Here is a 16050-nt window from a genome sequence, read left to right as displayed (position 1 = left end):
ACAAGGCGCCTTGTTATGGTCTGGTATGCGGTACATCGTCCAAACCTACCACTACAAACTCCCGTACCGCAACCTCATAGCCTGAGCGGTGAGGTGGTCCAGAAACAGCGACAGTGAGGTGAGCTGCGGGGACGGCGCGGCTGTAGAGGCGTCTGAAAGCAGCAGGCTGCAATTGAACTTCGACACCCTGGAAACGAGGCTGCACAACGTGGTCTGTGACGCCGGAGCCATTCCTCTTCGCTCCAGCTCCCGGCTGTCCTCGCCGCCGAAGGTGACGAGTATACCGTCGTCTCCGCCGTCAACCTCACCTGCATGTTTTTCTGTCCCGTGCAATGACACCCCGTCCTACTCCATTGGCAGCCAAGTCGCGTCCTTTGTCGGCAATTTACATAGGCCCTAGTTCTTCTACCTGCACATCGACGCCCCCTTCTCTGCCCGACCTCCCTGAACCACTCAGTCCGTTGTCTTCCTCGTCTGGTCTGCCCTCGCCGCCCGCAACGAACTCGACGGGGAGCGGCAGTGCAGGTGACAACGAAGGCGTGAACTCCGGCAGTCTCCGCCAACGGACCGGCTCTCGTCCAAACTCCAACCCAGACATGTCCAATGGCAACTACGGTAGGCGGTACAGCAGATCCAGGAGCAGACCAGCGTTTACGGACGATGAAGACGACGGGAGCGATCGCGAAAATGACGAGGACAACACGGCGAGGCTGTCGGGCGGTCGGAGAGCATCTAGCGCAACGCCTAATGATAATGCCTCTGCATTGCAACGCGTGAAAAACCTGGCGCAGCGCAATCGTATGGTGTGTGTTCACCGAAGGATGTTCTGTTCGAGGACTAACGAAAGTGATTTTTCTCTTGGTCCATCAACCATTTATGGTCTGCTTCCCCGTACTGTGCATACGGTATCTTGCTCTCGATACAACGCTTCTATTCCTGTTTGTCTCGAATTCTCTCTTATCGCCTGTGTCGTGCTCATTGTACCTCGCCGTGTAACTTGCGGACGGCGCACATGTTTCCTTTTCTGCGCGCATATATCGACTCGCTCGGTGCACCTTTTCATGTTGAACCTCCATATGACATGATCGACTGTCGCAGGTTCTGGACAAACTTTCTTCAATGTCCCGGCTCAGTTCACCAGTTCCATCTTCTCAATCTCGGTCCCCCATGACTCCCCCTTCTGCCGGCAGCTCTTCCTCTTCTTCGCGTCCTCCCTCTGCCGTTCCACGACCTCAGTCTGCATCAAATCCACTCCCCGCAAACGGCCGCTATCCCGAGCCCTCACACTCCGGCTCTGAAACCGAGCGCGAAAGTCAGCGTTTCTCGACCTATTCATATCCTTCTTCCGAAGATCTATCTGCGACACCCCCCACACATCCCAACTTCGGAGCACCACCACCCCTTCGCGAGAGGCGGATATCTGCGCCTGCCTCTCCGGCGAAAGGTACACGCCCGCTACGCGATAGGGACAGGGGACCGTCGCCCGGTCCCTCACGCACTCCGAAGAAGAGGCGGTCTGTAGCGGCGGACGAGATTTACAGGACGTTCAAGCAAGAAGACGATCAAGATGTGACGACTGCTGCACTTGCAGCAGTAGCATCTTCACGCAGGAGCCCGACGGGCAGCAGCGGTAAGCGGAATAGACAACCGCTACCTCGTGAGTTTCGCGAGAGAGATAGGAGGAGCTTGGATGGCAAGGTATGGTCCAGCATCTTTTTTTCTCCGTCCACCATATGAATGTATTCGTGCTGCCCAGTCCAATGGCGAGTCGTCTACACCATATCGGCATTCTGACCGCAACTCCCCAACTTCTCCAAGGGCGTCCCGCACAAACTTGTCGACTGTGCAGACGTCTCCGCGTCGCCCGGGATCGGTGCGATATTCTACCGTCCGTGAGCTGACGCGGAAGCATCAAACGCGTTGGTTGTCTGAGGACTTATCCACCCCTGGGGATGGAGAAGACGAAGCGCATGAAACTCCATCTCGTAGTAACGGACCGATTGGCAGACGTCAGGGACATAGAGGTGGTAGCTCCGATGCCATGCTGCTGTCTAGTGGAGGCAGGAGCCTTGTGAGTGAGGGTCTGCGCGCCGCCGGATTGACTAGACGGCACGATCTCAGCGATGATCCGTTCTCTGGCGGAGATAACGTGCCGATATCTCCCCGGCGAACCAAATCGACTGGTAACTCGTCTGTGGCTCACGACGATTGGGAGCCTTCACCTGGGGTTAGTAGGGGCGTAGGAAGTAGCTCGCGGGTCACTGAAGGGCCGCCCAATGGTTCTCACTACGAGCCTCGTACGCCAGCACCGTCGTCCCAGCGCAGCTCGCACCGGAATGGCTACAGTGCCGGACTCTCGCGTCCAGGCACATCCATGGCGGCACTGCATCACGAAAACGGCGACCTGCCTCCGCCAAGGCCCACACCTTCTTTGCGTCCGCAGAAGTCAAGCTACAGTCTTGCCGAACGCGAGAAGGTGACGTCTCCGCGAACGCAAGATGGATATGCACAACATTCGTCTGATCGCGCTTACTCGTCACCGTTCGCTGCTTACAGGCCTTCTCCTATTGCCCAGCTTCCACCAGGCACTTCTCCAGGTCCGAGTCGCGATTCAAATGCAGAACATCGCCGCCTTATGTTGGAGGCACTGGGCATGTTCGAGTCCCACTTGCAACGTCTTCCTTCTATGGGACACACTACCACCAACACAATCCCAGAGTTGTTCCAAAATGCCCAGCATGTCGTACATGCGCTTGACAAGCTGAACGGCATGTTGAAGTCGGGCACAAACAGAGCACTAGAGGCACAGATTGAGGCTGAGGTAGCAGACACCGGCGAAAGTGGTGATATGGCCGAGCTTTGGAGGTCGGTCGGCTCGGAGCACCGTGAAAGCCTGAGGGCCAGCGACGATATCGTGCGGTATATGACAGGCTTTCTTTTGGGAGTCGGGAAGGTGATCCGCGAGACCAGCGCTCTTCATGGACAACAGCAGCACCTTAGAACGATGAGCCTCGATGACGAAGCCGCTAGAAGAACGCCATCGGATGTCACCCCAGCGAGCAGTACTGGGGGTCCTAACGGGAGGAAAAGTAGGGAGACGAGACGAAGCTGGGATCCGCGCGAGCTCCGCGAATCTGCATCGAGGCTGTCGAGTCGCGAGAGGAGCCATGTCAGACCCGGCTCTTCTCTCTTGATGAAAGGATCGGCGACTTCAAGCAGCGAAGGCAGGAGTGTCGCAGAGGCAGTGGGTGAGCAGACACCGCAGACAGTCCGGAACGTCTCGCATCTTGGAGCATCATCCTCTATTCGTCGACTCTATATTACACGGGACCAAAGGGCGACCCCAGAGGCACTCGCACCCATCAAGACCAGCTTTAATGCCCAGGACTCACCGGGCAATTACGAGCCTTCGCCAACGCCTACGTCCAGGACATCCCACTCTGCTATCTCCGAGCGCACGCGCGCTTTACCTCCGGTTGCAGTTCCCCCTTCACTCTCTACTCTGCCATCCGAGTCCCTTCTCAATCGCAGTGACACAAGTGCTTCGGAAAGAAGCTCGCGCCGCAAGGTATCGAATAACTCGAACATCACTGTTCGCGCGGAGCCGAGCGCTTTCACATCTGTCATCAAGCCTCCGAATGCCACGACAGCACTGACAACGCATACCGTCTCCATGCTCGGTTCTCCGGCTGAGATCGACCAGTACCCGCAGCCATCCCCTCAGGCTATCACTCGCAGCGAGTCATCCAATTCAGCGCGATCAAATGGCGTGACGTTTTCGCGGCCCTCGACTGTGTCGATGTCGACATTGAGCGGTGTGCAACAACGCGATGAACGCACTGGGCGTTTGCGTGCCCTGTCCAAGTCCAACCCGCCCCCTCCCGATGACGAACCGCCTGTGCGTCTTGCCCTCGCCCCAGCCATGTTGAACTCGCCGATGTCGGGGTCAGAAACAGAGCGACCAGAGAGCTGGCGGAGGACGATAGCTACGAGACCTAGAGCTTCCATAGACAGTCAACGTGGGATGGACAGTATTGAGGAAGTGCGCGGTAGCGGCCGAACTGCCACGATGTCTGGCAGTTTGGGCAGGAAGGAGCGCCGAAGAACCATTACGGAGATCTTCCAGCGATAGCCTGCGCACCCGTGCTGTTTCGTCAGGATTCATTCCCAATTCTCTTCGGGTGAGTGAATCCGATGGATCTGTCGCTATAACACAACGCTGAGCATTCAATCGTCTATTAGTTTGTTGATCGGGCCTCGCTGTTGCACGTCCATTGCGATTGGCATTGTTGGTCCGCCGTTACATCCCTCAGTGCCATATAGGCTTCTCCCTTGGACGCTAAAATTCTTCTCACTGTCATTATTTTATTTGTCTTCAGTTCTCCCTGTATCTTATTGGTCCTCATTGTACCTTGCGATAGGCAGTGTACATGGGCATGATCGTCATTGTTTCCTCTTGCTCTCTTGTTCTCTGTCTCCAGTCTCCTTTCTGTCTGTATCTGCAAGCCTCATGTTCCACGCACGTATGTTTATGGGCCCATGCCATTTTCCATGATATGACGAGTTGCCCCCCAAGTACGCTTCGCTAGTATCGCTATAGCAGTATTAATGGGCAAATTTCAATGCCATGATTTCTGTAGAATGACATGACTATGTTTTCAACCCCTGTATAAGGCTCATAGATCTGTCACCGTATGCGGAAGATAGTCGTTCCTTACCCCGGTATCATAGTCTTGTTGGCTGCGCTGTTCTTTGATCATTGTAAATCATTATTGACAGACTTCATATTCCTCGATAGCGGCAGAGATTGGCGATGGAAGAGACCAGCCAGTCAGGTTGATCCAAGCAAAATATGCAGGAAATTATGTAGGCCTCTGCAACGATATCATTCAGCTTGTTTCCCTTGCTCGCTATTTGTAATGCAAGGCGTCTCCGTGGTACTTATATACAACCCGTGTTGTCTGACGGGCCCCAAGGACACGTTCAAACACCTTCTAATTGACTTGATTCTGCAGATAGTACGGATGCAAATGCGGGATGCCGTAACGGAAAGAGATGATACTACACCATGTCGGCAGGGTTTCGGTCATTGGGCGGGCTTACAGTGCAAGTCGAGGCCGGATTTCAGTGATCAGATCCCTGAGCTAGTGAGCGAGACGTAAGATAACTCTTTCAATCTTCGTAGGCTCGGCATATCCGTGTCTAGTGCCTGGACCATTGTACCCTAGTCCTGTGAGCAGAACACGATGTCTTCGCAGACTCTGGATATCCGCACATAGTAATATCTAGGCGCCCGAACTCGAACTTGATTCCGACTACGCTCGAGGCGCCTGCGGCAGTGCTGTCTCATTGCGTCCGATTTAGCCTTTGTATGTCACTCACTCAATCATATGTAGCTTAAACATTCATTATGGGCGCCGGCCTAGCAGGTTATAGCTATCCGCTATATCAGCTTCATGGGTCTCTCACAATTAACGCTCCCGGGCCGTAAATTCAAAATGGTACGATCGCGACCTTATGTTCGCTCAATCTCAGCGGATAGCATGCGAGGTGAACATACGACCGCATACCAAGATTTGCGCCCCTCAAAGACCGTGATAGGCACTATCTATGGCGTGAATCAAGTCAGGGATTAAGTCAAGATCTGGCCTCGTCTTGTCTAGCCTCTGGTGAAAGCCCGGTTTCATATATTCCTGAGCTCCCGCTCCCCACATCCTAGCGCGAGCGCAGGCTTTCAGTCTACGTCTGGCCCTAGTTGTAAGTTTCTTACCATAACCAAGCGACATTGACCAGTCCCTGTTCTCATCGTTGTAGACCTCGGTCAATCGTCTAGTAATTTCTGGAGGCTGATGTAAGTGTTAATTCTCATGATATCTTCTACATCATCCGTCACTGGCGTACTTATTTGTCGTGTACAATTCTCGTTGAGCGACTGTCCTATATATAGCTTACATCTCTGAAAGTTAATGCCTTCTGCGAAGCCCTGACAATCGCCGACGTTGGGTTAGACTGGTATGATGTTCATTCTACCAATACTTTACTCCACCAGTGTCCTCGAGGGCCCATGACCCTCAGCCATCCTCCAGGAATTTTGCGACAGCTCGTTTAGGCCAATGTTCCGCATCGCTTCCGTGTGTGTGGCATTCCGTGCGATACGTTCGTCTACCCTATAAAATACTACAGTATGAGCGCGACACCCTTATCGCACTCTTCGACAACTCGAATAAGTCGTGAACCAATCTCGCGAGACCGAGGTGGTCAAGCTGACTGTATAGCGTCATGTACTTTCTCGCAGCCACGACTGCTTTAGCGTTGACAGCTCTGAAGCAAGGCGCATGGGTCTATGCGCAAAACGCGAGTACAGAAACTACGTGCCAGCAGATCGCGGCTTCACTCTCTCTTGCATCCTCTGTGTATTATCCCGGTGGGTACCCGAGTTACCATGCTTTTCAAAAAACTGATCTCTCGCATCGCAGCGGATTCTCAGTACCTGCATGACATATCCCACTATGCCACATCGAGCACGGAAGATTCCGTCTGTTCTGTGGAGCCAGGTACGGCTGAAGATGTCGGGATCATTGTACGTTGCAACTGTTCTATCGGCACAACAGTCTTTGATTGTGCCGGTTATATAGCTCCAGATTTTGGGTGAAAACCAAACTCCGTTCGCGGTAGGTATTTTCTTGGCTTATGATCTTATAGTGTCTTGTTTAATCATGTTTCCATGTGTAGGTTAAGGATGGTGGTCATATCATGAATCCCGGATACTCGTCCACTCCAGGCGTCACGATTGCGATGACGCGATTCAATACTGTGAATTACGACTCTGACACCGAGACTGTGGCATTTGGCACAGGTTTGGTTTGGGATGATGTTTACAAAGCACTCGATCCGTACAATGTCAACGTCGTTGGCGGAAGAGTATCTGGTATAGGGGTGTCTGGGTATACTCTGGGCGGAGGTCTGTGTACTTCTGCTGCATCCGTAGAGAGAGTATCACACTTCACAGGCTACTCCTGGCTAACAAACCAATACGGTCTAACGCTTGACACAATCCAAGCTTTCGAATTGGTCCTGCCAAATGGCTCTATCGTCAATGTTACTGATTCTAATAACCCCGACTTGTTCTACGGATTGAAGGTGAGAACCCACTGTCAAGGGTCTGCGCTTTTTAGCCTAACAGTATCTACCAAGGGCGGCTACAACAATTATGTGCGTTTGCGGAGCTATATGACATCTTACACTTCAACTTTTCCTGACAAACGTCTTCGAAGGGCATTGTCACAACATTCATCCTGAGAACGTTCCCTCAGGGGGAGGTGTGGGTATGTCGGACAGGCTATACAATGGCTGCATGGATAACTCATCTAGCGAAGGCTGGGCAAGTAACGTACTCCGGAGCTGAGGTTCAAGCCGTCACAGATGCGACCTATAACTTCGCGAACTATGTTGTCGATCCCAAGGCGGCCATAATTACGACTTATGACTATATCGGTGGAGCGGTACGTTCGTACATCAATGTCCACATTATGGGCTTCAATAATTACGAGTCTTGCCTAGCTCGTCTCATCCGTGATCATGTTTTACGACGCACCAACTCCCCCGGCAGGCATCTTTGATGAATTCATAGCCGTTCCTTCCTTGGCGTCCACCGTTTCTACACAGTCCTTCCTGTCTTTCATCTTGAGTTCGGTTGAGGAGGTGTCATTGAATTGCCGGTACCACTTCTGCTTATCCAATGTCTATCTAAATCCTCACCAATCTTTCGTAGCGGACTTTACCATACGGCTCCAGTGGAGCGAATTACACCAGGGATCCTGGAGGAGGCCATTGCGCTGATAGAAGTACGTTCCCAGTCCTCTCCCCTGTACATTGACTGACGCAGTGCCAGTTCTGGTACAACGAGCTCCAAGATCAATCTGCTTATATCATCAGTATAGATATTGAACCGTTCCTGCCGACCATCCTCGATCACGGCGGGCCATCGGCCTACCCGTACACGCGCGTTCAGCGCTTCCTACCACTGAACCTCTACTTCGGCTGGGTGCATCCGCAATATGACGCCGAATTTTACGACGCGATCGTCGCCAGTGCGTCCAGTCTGACTACAGTAGCATTGGCGGAGGGCCAGACTGCCATACTTTTCGCACCGCATTATCCCAACTACGCCGTGTATGGAACTCCGCTGAGCTCGATATATGGAACAGCTTTATCCGAGCTTACCACGTTGAAAGGCTTGTACGACCCGATGAGTATCATGGGATTAGCGGGAGGGTGGAAGGTACCGAATCCAATGTAACTGCGATCCAGTTCTCTCATAGATGACCCATCCACTGCGCCTTTCCTGCATGTGCATTGTTGAAAACCATCGTGACAGTTACATGAAAAGGTTTCAGCGTCACGAAGCCTTGGACATTGACTCGGCCTACAAGTACAAGCAGGAAGAAATTCGGGAATACCTCTAGGACGAGAGTGAACGAGGAGGCATTCTCAATCTAATTCGCATCTTGGAGTCGAGCACGTAAGAGTTTAAGCCATATAAGGTGCATCTGTAAACACAGTCATCGCGCGGAATCCATAGATTTCAAGTAGCATCAGACTACCTGAAAGCGCCGTTCAGGTGATATGAATCGACAGGTCCGGCCGAACGACTGAACTTGGTCTGAGTTTCATACTCAATAAGGACGTTCGGGAGCACAGACTTTTCGCGTCTGAGCTCTCTGATGCACCGTTATTCAGTTAATTCAATTCGGCTCCTTCAAAAAGGGCCTGATCTGTTGTCCATCCGAGGTAAATATTGCCACACGCCTAGTGGGTGCTGACGGACAGGTGTTGATAGAGTACAGCCTTAGTAGGGCCAGAAGAGTCATAGTCGACAAGATGGTCTGCGCATGTACTGTTACACGCCGTCGTGTGATGTTGGCTATATTATCGGCATAGTGAGCACGTTCTGCCCTTGCATCCGTCTTTTCGCTAAGACAACCTAAAACTCACGCTGTGCATGATCGCAAATGACTTCAGTATTCCTATGTTTCATTTCGGTCTGTGCCACGCGTTCCTCATTCATCAGATACATAGCTTGTGTAGGCGAATCATGACTTCACCTTCTGTGAACACAATTGAGCTGTTATCCAGATCTGATGCTATCTTCGGGGAGGCTGGCATGTCTACGAAATTTATTCCAAAGCTGAAAAATAAAAGTCAGCCATTCTTATAGATAAAAAGGCGAGATATCATGCAGAACGCAGAGCGAGCACGGAGCGCTAAGGAGAAGGGAGCACGAGGGATGGTGCTGAACGCAAAGTGAAATGGCACGAGGAGAAAGAAAAATCGAGACGCCGTGCAGAAGGGCGTGATGAAAGAAGAAAGGTGAAACGGCATGCAGAGTGTAGGGCGAAGAAGCGCGAGAAAAAATACATGGTGCGTCAGGATCAAGGAAGACAGCGCCAGGAAGACGCGCAGCGCGGTGAGCAGTGGGAAACACATCACTTATGTTTGAACGATTCTCATCTGAGCGAACGGTATGCAATCCAGCGCCAACTCTTGATGACGAGGCAAATGACGCACTTATCTGTCTGGGTAGTCTCGAACAAAGGTGTGACTCCTACATGGCGGCGCAGGTGGGAGAAAGTTCGCTCCAGCTAGTGGCGACATGTTGAAGTCGTGAGACGCCAGAGGTAAATTGGACGTAGATCAGAATATAAACAGGTATCTCAACGCATTGGTCAATGAAAGCGATATGATGGTGTAATGTGACCAGCTACTGCGCAATAGCCGTTGGCCTGTTGCTCCCGCAGAGACATGTGAAGTTTGAGAGCACAAAAATTGTCGAGCTGCTCTGCTCAAGCGCAAGAAGCAACACGGACTCGCATCCGGGGCCGGAGGAGGACTCGTCGTTAAGAAGAGGCGGCCGAGAGCAAGTCCTGTCGTCACAAGCTTCACTCCCCCAGAGTAATCTTGATCCCGGCCCTTGTATATGAGAGACATCTAACTCGAGTCCACTACGCCGATCATAAAATTTCCCAGCAGAGGTTCACATCTGCAATACTGCTTCGTCCTACTGTTCTTGCAACCGTTAGAGTGAAGAGCGTAACAAGCAAAGTTGTGGCTCATATCACGATCGAGGGATACGTGATCGTGATGTATGATCGAGGTGTTGGTGGCGAATAGCCATGGGCGCCCAACTTGGTGGACTTTGTTTGAGATGATCATCCATTGAACATATCTGTGTCGCATGCCTGCATACATCCTCTGCACTGGATCTCCTGGGAACAGACCAGGAAGACGACCGTGGCTGCACGTCTCACGCCAGCGTTCGTTGCCGCGCCAATGTCAGGCGGGTGTCGCCCGAACTCATCATCGGACAGCGAGCCCCCGTGCAAGCGCCTACGGACTGGGGGGCTTGAACCCTATCCTGCAGGTCATAAGCCCTGCCACGGCGCTGTGTACTCTGCTATGAACCCCCAAGACGCAATGAGCGAACCAGTTGTTGTATTGGAAAGAGACCAGCTCTACTATACCGAGGGAGCGGATTGTGTCATCAGGGTGGAAAGCACACTGTTCAGGGTACGCCTGCGGCCGCCGACCCATTCCACGTGGATACTGACACTCGATCTCACACTACTTGCACTATGTAGGTACACAGATTCTTGCTGGCGCGCGATTCATCGGCGTTTCAGGACATGTTCAGCCTTCCGGTAGGTGACACGCGTGAACGTGTCAGTCAGGAAGGGTACAGCGACCATAACCCCATACATCTATGTGGAGAGACTACGGAAAGCTTTCGTGCCTTGCTTTCCGTCCTTTATGCACTGTGAGTAATATTGTTTCCTTTCGATAGGGCCTAATGTGTAGAATATATTTGTCGCATACAGGCCACATGAAATAGCTGCTTTTAACAGTGCCTCAGCGGATATCTCCGCGTTGCTCACCATCGCTGCTGTCACGAACAAATATCATTTCAATTCAACCTCGGCGTGGGCTATCTCGGCTGTCCATTCTGTCATTTCGGAAGAATATGGGAAGCCCACACATCCGCTTGCGAATCTATCCACCGCACCCTCATCTGCGCTGACACGCATTCTCGAGGTCGCCCTCTGTTGTGGTCATTCTGGCGTCGTGGATCAGGTCGTGGAACGCTGGTGTGACCGCATTGAACGGGGGCGGATTGATCCTAGACCCGCGATGCACACAGCAGACAAGTATGATCTTTGTCGGCTGAAGGGCATCGCGTACTACATGCAACTCATGGATGACGACTTGGGCATGGACGACATTGCGTCGATAGCCACGAATGCTATCACCCAATTCCCCACGTCGACACCTGCCGCCGCTGAGACAGCGGATAGCGAGGGAGAACCAGAAGAAGACGATAGTTTTATGCAGATCACGTTCCCCCAGCAAATCCGCCTGCTGAACGGCTTCCACTCCCTCGTCCGTCTGTGGCAGCGCCTCGCTGTTGGCCCGCCGCCGCCGTTCCCGAAACCCGATGGCTGCACATACCACGTGCACGGGTGCATCGCGACATTCGCTGCGCTGTGGAAGGAGGTGGCGCGCAGCGAGCGGACGCTGTCCTTCGGGCCGTGGGACGTCCTCGGGCGGTTGCGGAGCGTAGAGGAACAGCTGAACTGCAGCTCAGACTTCTCTCTGGCACTGAGCCCGGTGTGCAAGCGGGCAGCGCTGCTGGCGATTAGAGACTTGAGGAAAGAGATGCGCGAGGGGCTCGCGGGCCGGTTCGTGAATATTGCCGCGACAACAGTTGGCGGGTTAGGTGCGACATGATGCATTCTAGGTCCTCAGATCGCTGATCTGGTGGTGACTGAGAGAATGAGTCGAGGAGGACATTGTAACATCGTGTTATGTAGGGCTGGCTTCAGCGGACTTGGTGAGGAGTTCTGTCGAGTCTCGTGTTTGTCGATAGCGTACTTGTATGTCTCGCGCTAATATTTATGTGTGGATCATCAGCGCACGTTGTAGGCTAGGCTGGAGTGTACATGTATATTATACAAGTGTAGTCTTCACTTTGTTTCTACCTTTATATGGTCCGAGATCACAGCGGACAGTCGTAGCCGTCATATCAGCGTCGTCCTCGCTTCACCTTTCATAGACGGCGGTGATGGTTCAATACCAGTAGAGCTTTCCTTGAGCAACTTTATGTACTCCAATGCATAACTCCAGGAGCTAAGGTCATTTTCAGCTTGATGGAAGAGCAAAAATAAGGCTATTTTCAGCTTACTTTCCTTGATCGACTTGATTCCAGAGACCAAGGCAGGATTAAGGCTGTGCAGGAAATGTAGACCGGCTCGCCCCCAAAGCTAATGGATCAAGACAATACAGTCAGTGGGACCATTCAAGATTGCCGCTTAAATCTCGCTGGAAAACAAGCGACTTCTCGCTGCTTTTGAGCGCCCAAATGTGGCTGAAGGTCGCTGAAAGGTCGCTGAAAGCGTCACAGATGACTAAGCGTGATTTGATCACGTTCTCAGCTTGCGAAGGGCTAACCAGCCAATCAGGTTGGCGAATCGTGCAAGCGTGACATGGCCATGAGCCAGAATCTGCGAGCGCTTGCGACGAGCAGTCGCTTATTTGTCGCTGTTCGAGGTGGGGAGCTCAGATTCTGCTCGCTGCTTTTGACCACTTAAATATCGCTTGTTTTCCAGCGAGATTTAAGCGGCAATTTTGAATGGTCCTAGTATACCCACATGGAAGCATTTGATGAAGATGGTGGAGACTAGGGGCCTAAATAGAGATCGCCATATTGAGCTCAAGTTTCAAAACATGCAAGTGATCTGATAGATTGAATTTGATGTCTCCTGAATAAGCGCTTGCGGCTGCAATGCGCAAGACCAGTGAGCGCTTGCTCTGGCCATTCTCATGTGCGAGCCTACAACTCTCCTGGCGCTATCTGTCACTGGCCCGCGGGATTGACAGTGTCAACCCGAGGATGCAAACGTTTACTTTCCTCTGAGACGAGCTACACGACAGAGGCTGGCAAGCATTCTGGTGTATGATCGCAAGCAAGGCCTTGCATAAGGGTCGGTGACGTTAATCGCTATGGGTTGATTATTGGCACCAGCTAATGCGGCATGTCTCCTACAGCACGTCGCCTATATCCGCATTCACAAATCCTGCATACTGCATGGCATTTCCGTTTGTATTGCGCTCTGGGTCGATCTCTTATCACAGACCCTCACGCCCTCGGCGTCGAGCCAGATCTGGACTGCTAGGCTTCTGCTCCGTGCTGAGCATTCAGACGACCCTAGATCGTTTAGTCCGCGAACATGCTGTCCGTTTAGTCCCATATGTACTGCCTAATGCCCCTTCGCTCCTAGCCCTGTTCTCCTCTCCTTGATCCTCCTCGAGCTTTTGACAGCACGGATGCAGTTCCCGTGTTCTTTCTCATTTTCCATGGGGCTGTACAACGTCTTCTCTTAGGAAGCGGCGACACTGGTAACGGCACTCCTTGAACGACGTGAACGCCGATGATGGTGCTCGAAGAACAAGGAAAGAGGAAAAGCTCGGACGGCAGTGGATCCGCAGCGCTCAGGCCTTAGGCAGAGTGCCCGCTCCGCTACCGATCGGCGGCACATCGACGGTCCCTGATCAGGTGTTCGGTCTCCCGGAGACATGTCGTATTTTACTATCCCCTTCGCTAGTTTACCAACCCTCCCCCTCTCCCCAAATTCACAGCCTCACCCCCTCGCGAGGCTTCACAGCGATCTTTCTCGGTTCAGCAGGAAGTCACACCGGAATATTTCGCCTCCGATTTGTCAATGATCTCGTCCATATTCTCTACCCGCCCAACAGTCTCGGCCGCCTTCGGGTACAATCAAGAGCGAAATCTTCACGAAACAACGTATGTACGACGTAAGGCGCCATCGATCGCATCGCACCATTCTCGCCCATGACCAATTCCCTACGCCGAAGCACATGGCCGCACTAGGTACCTCTGCACCCGACATTCAATCTGCGCGCGCCGTCCGTCTTCTTGTCGAGAACAACTATGCGCCGTAGCTTGCTGTGGGAAGTCTACCCTGTTGGTCGTCTACTCCATCGCTCCATCACTGTATGCATAGCCATTCTAACGCGGTGCACTTGATTGCTTTTTTTGCGTCCAGGTACCAAGGCACCAACCTTGCGCTACGCCTGGGGGCCGATGGTCGCAGCCGAAAGTGGAACCTTACCCACAACGTGTTCCCATAAGGAGCAGGCGCCCTCCCGCAGTGCACAGCCTGCCTTGCCCGAGAGAGACATTGCCCACCGCTCAAGACGTACGGACTCCGAGAAGAAGAAAACGGCGTGCGTTCTTCTTTCTTGGCAGTACAACGTAATACAACAGAGATACTCAGAGATACATGGTGACCTCCGATGCTTGTCCCTTGTCCTACTGAAAGGTTTAGCGTCGGGCTAAGGCTGTGCAGTCGTTCCTAGTTCAACTGCGGACCATCTTCGCTGAAATTTGCGCCCTCTTCTGCAGCCGCGCAGAAACGATCAGATACGTCGAGCGAACACACATTAAAAAGTGGTCATCCGCCCGTTTGTCTAGCGCCTCTCGCCAGTGCCAGGAAGATGCATATAGTCCTCGAAACAAACGCATTCCCGGGATATGGCGCCCCCTCATCGCGTCGCGTCGCACGCGGCCACACCTACCCTGCCATGCCGCCGCGACTGGGCTCTGCACCGGCCCTTCCCTGCGTTCCGTAAGTGATGCATGCCGGGCGCTGATGGACACGGATACAAAGCTGCGCACAGACTATGTCCGGTGGCACGTCGAAAGCGGGCACGCAGCTTGCGCAAAAAAAGCACCTTGTGGTCTACTGCCATGCTAGCGAGGTTCCGGCCGCATTGGCTTGCAGTTCGACGTGTTCTGCTGGTCTCTCTCTACCCTGGAGAGAAGCAACGGCGGTAGCAGACACGACCGCGGCGCCGGCGAGGACCCTGCATAGGACGTTGCAGCAGACAAAGCTCTATCACAGTGAATGGGCCGAAAGCGAGCAGTCCAGTCACGCGCAATAAGGGCCCACGAACAAGCTCCGCCCACAAACGGCGCAGCAGCTCCGTCCTCGAGAAAAAAGGCAACGCCAGTACGCGTTCCGCTGATGCGCCGCTGCAGTCGGAAAACGACGTGTCGAGCAGCTGACAGAAGGCGGTAACCTGCCTCGTTTCCCCCTCCGGTCAGCTGGTCAGACTGCGGGCTGCTCGCTGGTGCCATCGCGGACCCACGGAATGGCCCGCCTCGAGGCGACCACCTTGTTCCGCCCGTCAACCCATCCTTGTCCTTGTATTGCTGGGCTGATCTGTGATCGCGCGCCGCTGCCGCCAGAGACTGCACCCGCTGCGCGATTTTGGCTGCCGAGCCGGTGGAACACGTCGACGCTTCGCTCTCTGGTACCGTGTCGCATGTGTGCTCGCCAAACATGGCGTCAGGTACGCAGTACGCTGATGTGCTGATGTGCCCGCTCTCAGCCTTCAGGGCGGCCCTTACGGAGTGCGACACTTCGGCCTGCATGGCCAACGGCGAGACGTCGGCCTTGGGGGCCTGCGCCGGCGCATTCGTCTTGACGACCCGCACGGTGCCTGTTATTTGTTCTTCTGGCGCAGCGCCGTTTACGCTATCAATGTCAATATTTGGCCCTGAGCCTGTCGACCGATGTGTGATTCTGTGCCAGCACGACGCCTGTACCCGCTCTGGTGATTATTTGGCCGCCCACGAACCCCCAAGGCGAAGCTGTTGGCGGCGAAGCTGGCCCGCAAGCACGCAATGGCAGCATGCGTCATGTGGCCCGCTCGGAAACACGACGCGCCCGACGATAGTGTACGCTTGGAAGCATGCGTCTGCTCGGAACATCAATAGACTGGGGGTGTCAGCGGTGCTTCTGAGATGGGCGCAGTGATTTTTCAGATGCTGCCTACGAGCGCGTCCGAGTCCGAAGGGCTTGTGCACAGGTTGTGGCCGGTGTCGTGAGTTTTTGATGCTTCGTCAAATTGACATGATCGCGTGCGCACGGCAAGGTAATTATTAAGTAGATATAGAGGTTGCTATGACAAGAT

The 16050-nt window shown here is 53.3% G+C and overlaps 5 protein-coding genes across 5 annotated transcripts; 3 read left to right on the top strand and 2 right to left on the bottom strand.

Moving 5' to 3' along the window:
• Window positions 1-51: 51 nt before the first annotated feature.
• POSPLADRAFT_1061978 (hypothetical protein) lies at window positions 52-598 on the bottom strand (the record flags this gene model as incomplete). The annotated part of the gene is made up of 2 exons (XM_024481463.1): window positions 52-345; window positions 410-598. The coding sequence occupies 2 exons, from the start codon at window positions 596-598 to the stop codon at window positions 52-54; spliced, it is 483 nt and encodes a 160-aa protein (XP_024334076.1).
• On the top strand, window positions 597-4132 carry POSPLADRAFT_1157650 (hypothetical protein; the record flags this gene model as incomplete). The annotated part of the gene is made up of 3 exons (XM_024487221.1): window positions 597-803; window positions 1099-1698; window positions 1757-4132. The coding sequence occupies 3 exons, from the start codon at window positions 597-599 to the stop codon at window positions 4130-4132; spliced, it is 3183 nt and encodes a 1060-aa protein (XP_024334075.1).
• Window positions 4133-6442: 2310 nt separating this feature from the next.
• POSPLADRAFT_1157259 (hypothetical protein) lies at window positions 6443-8299 on the top strand (the record flags this gene model as incomplete). Its single annotated transcript, XM_024487156.1, has 9 exons — window positions 6443-6580; window positions 6636-6671; window positions 6733-6961; window positions 7010-7140; window positions 7275-7325; window positions 7377-7502; window positions 7561-7718; window positions 7772-7844; window positions 7886-8299. 9 exons carry the CDS (start codon window positions 6443-6445, stop codon window positions 8297-8299), a joined length of 1356 nt encoding a protein of 451 aa, XP_024334074.1.
• A 2174-nt stretch (window positions 8300-10473) lies between these two features.
• Window positions 10474-11781, top strand: POSPLADRAFT_1157559 (hypothetical protein; the record flags this gene model as incomplete). The annotated part of the gene is made up of 4 exons (XM_024487206.1): window positions 10474-10595; window positions 10691-10813; window positions 10875-11279; window positions 11349-11781. The coding sequence occupies 4 exons, from the start codon at window positions 10474-10476 to the stop codon at window positions 11779-11781; spliced, it is 1083 nt and encodes a 360-aa protein (XP_024334073.1).
• A 2358-nt stretch (window positions 11782-14139) lies between these two features.
• Window positions 14140-15847, bottom strand: POSPLADRAFT_1050292 (hypothetical protein; the record flags this gene model as incomplete). Its single annotated transcript, XM_024479954.1, has 5 exons — window positions 14140-14312; window positions 14650-14720; window positions 14818-14937; window positions 15024-15639; window positions 15715-15847. 5 exons carry the CDS (start codon window positions 15845-15847, stop codon window positions 14140-14142), a joined length of 1113 nt encoding a protein of 370 aa, XP_024334072.1.
• Window positions 15848-16050: the final 203 nt, after the last annotated feature.

This window comes from Postia placenta (genome assembly GCF_002117355.1).
Source record: "Postia placenta MAD-698-R-SB12 unplaced genomic scaffold POSPLAscaffold_19, whole genome shotgun sequence".
Taxonomy (NCBI): Eukaryota; Fungi; Basidiomycota; class Agaricomycetes; order Polyporales; family Adustoporiaceae; genus Rhodonia; species Rhodonia placenta.
This window is presented reverse-complemented; position numbering and strand designations above follow the sequence as displayed.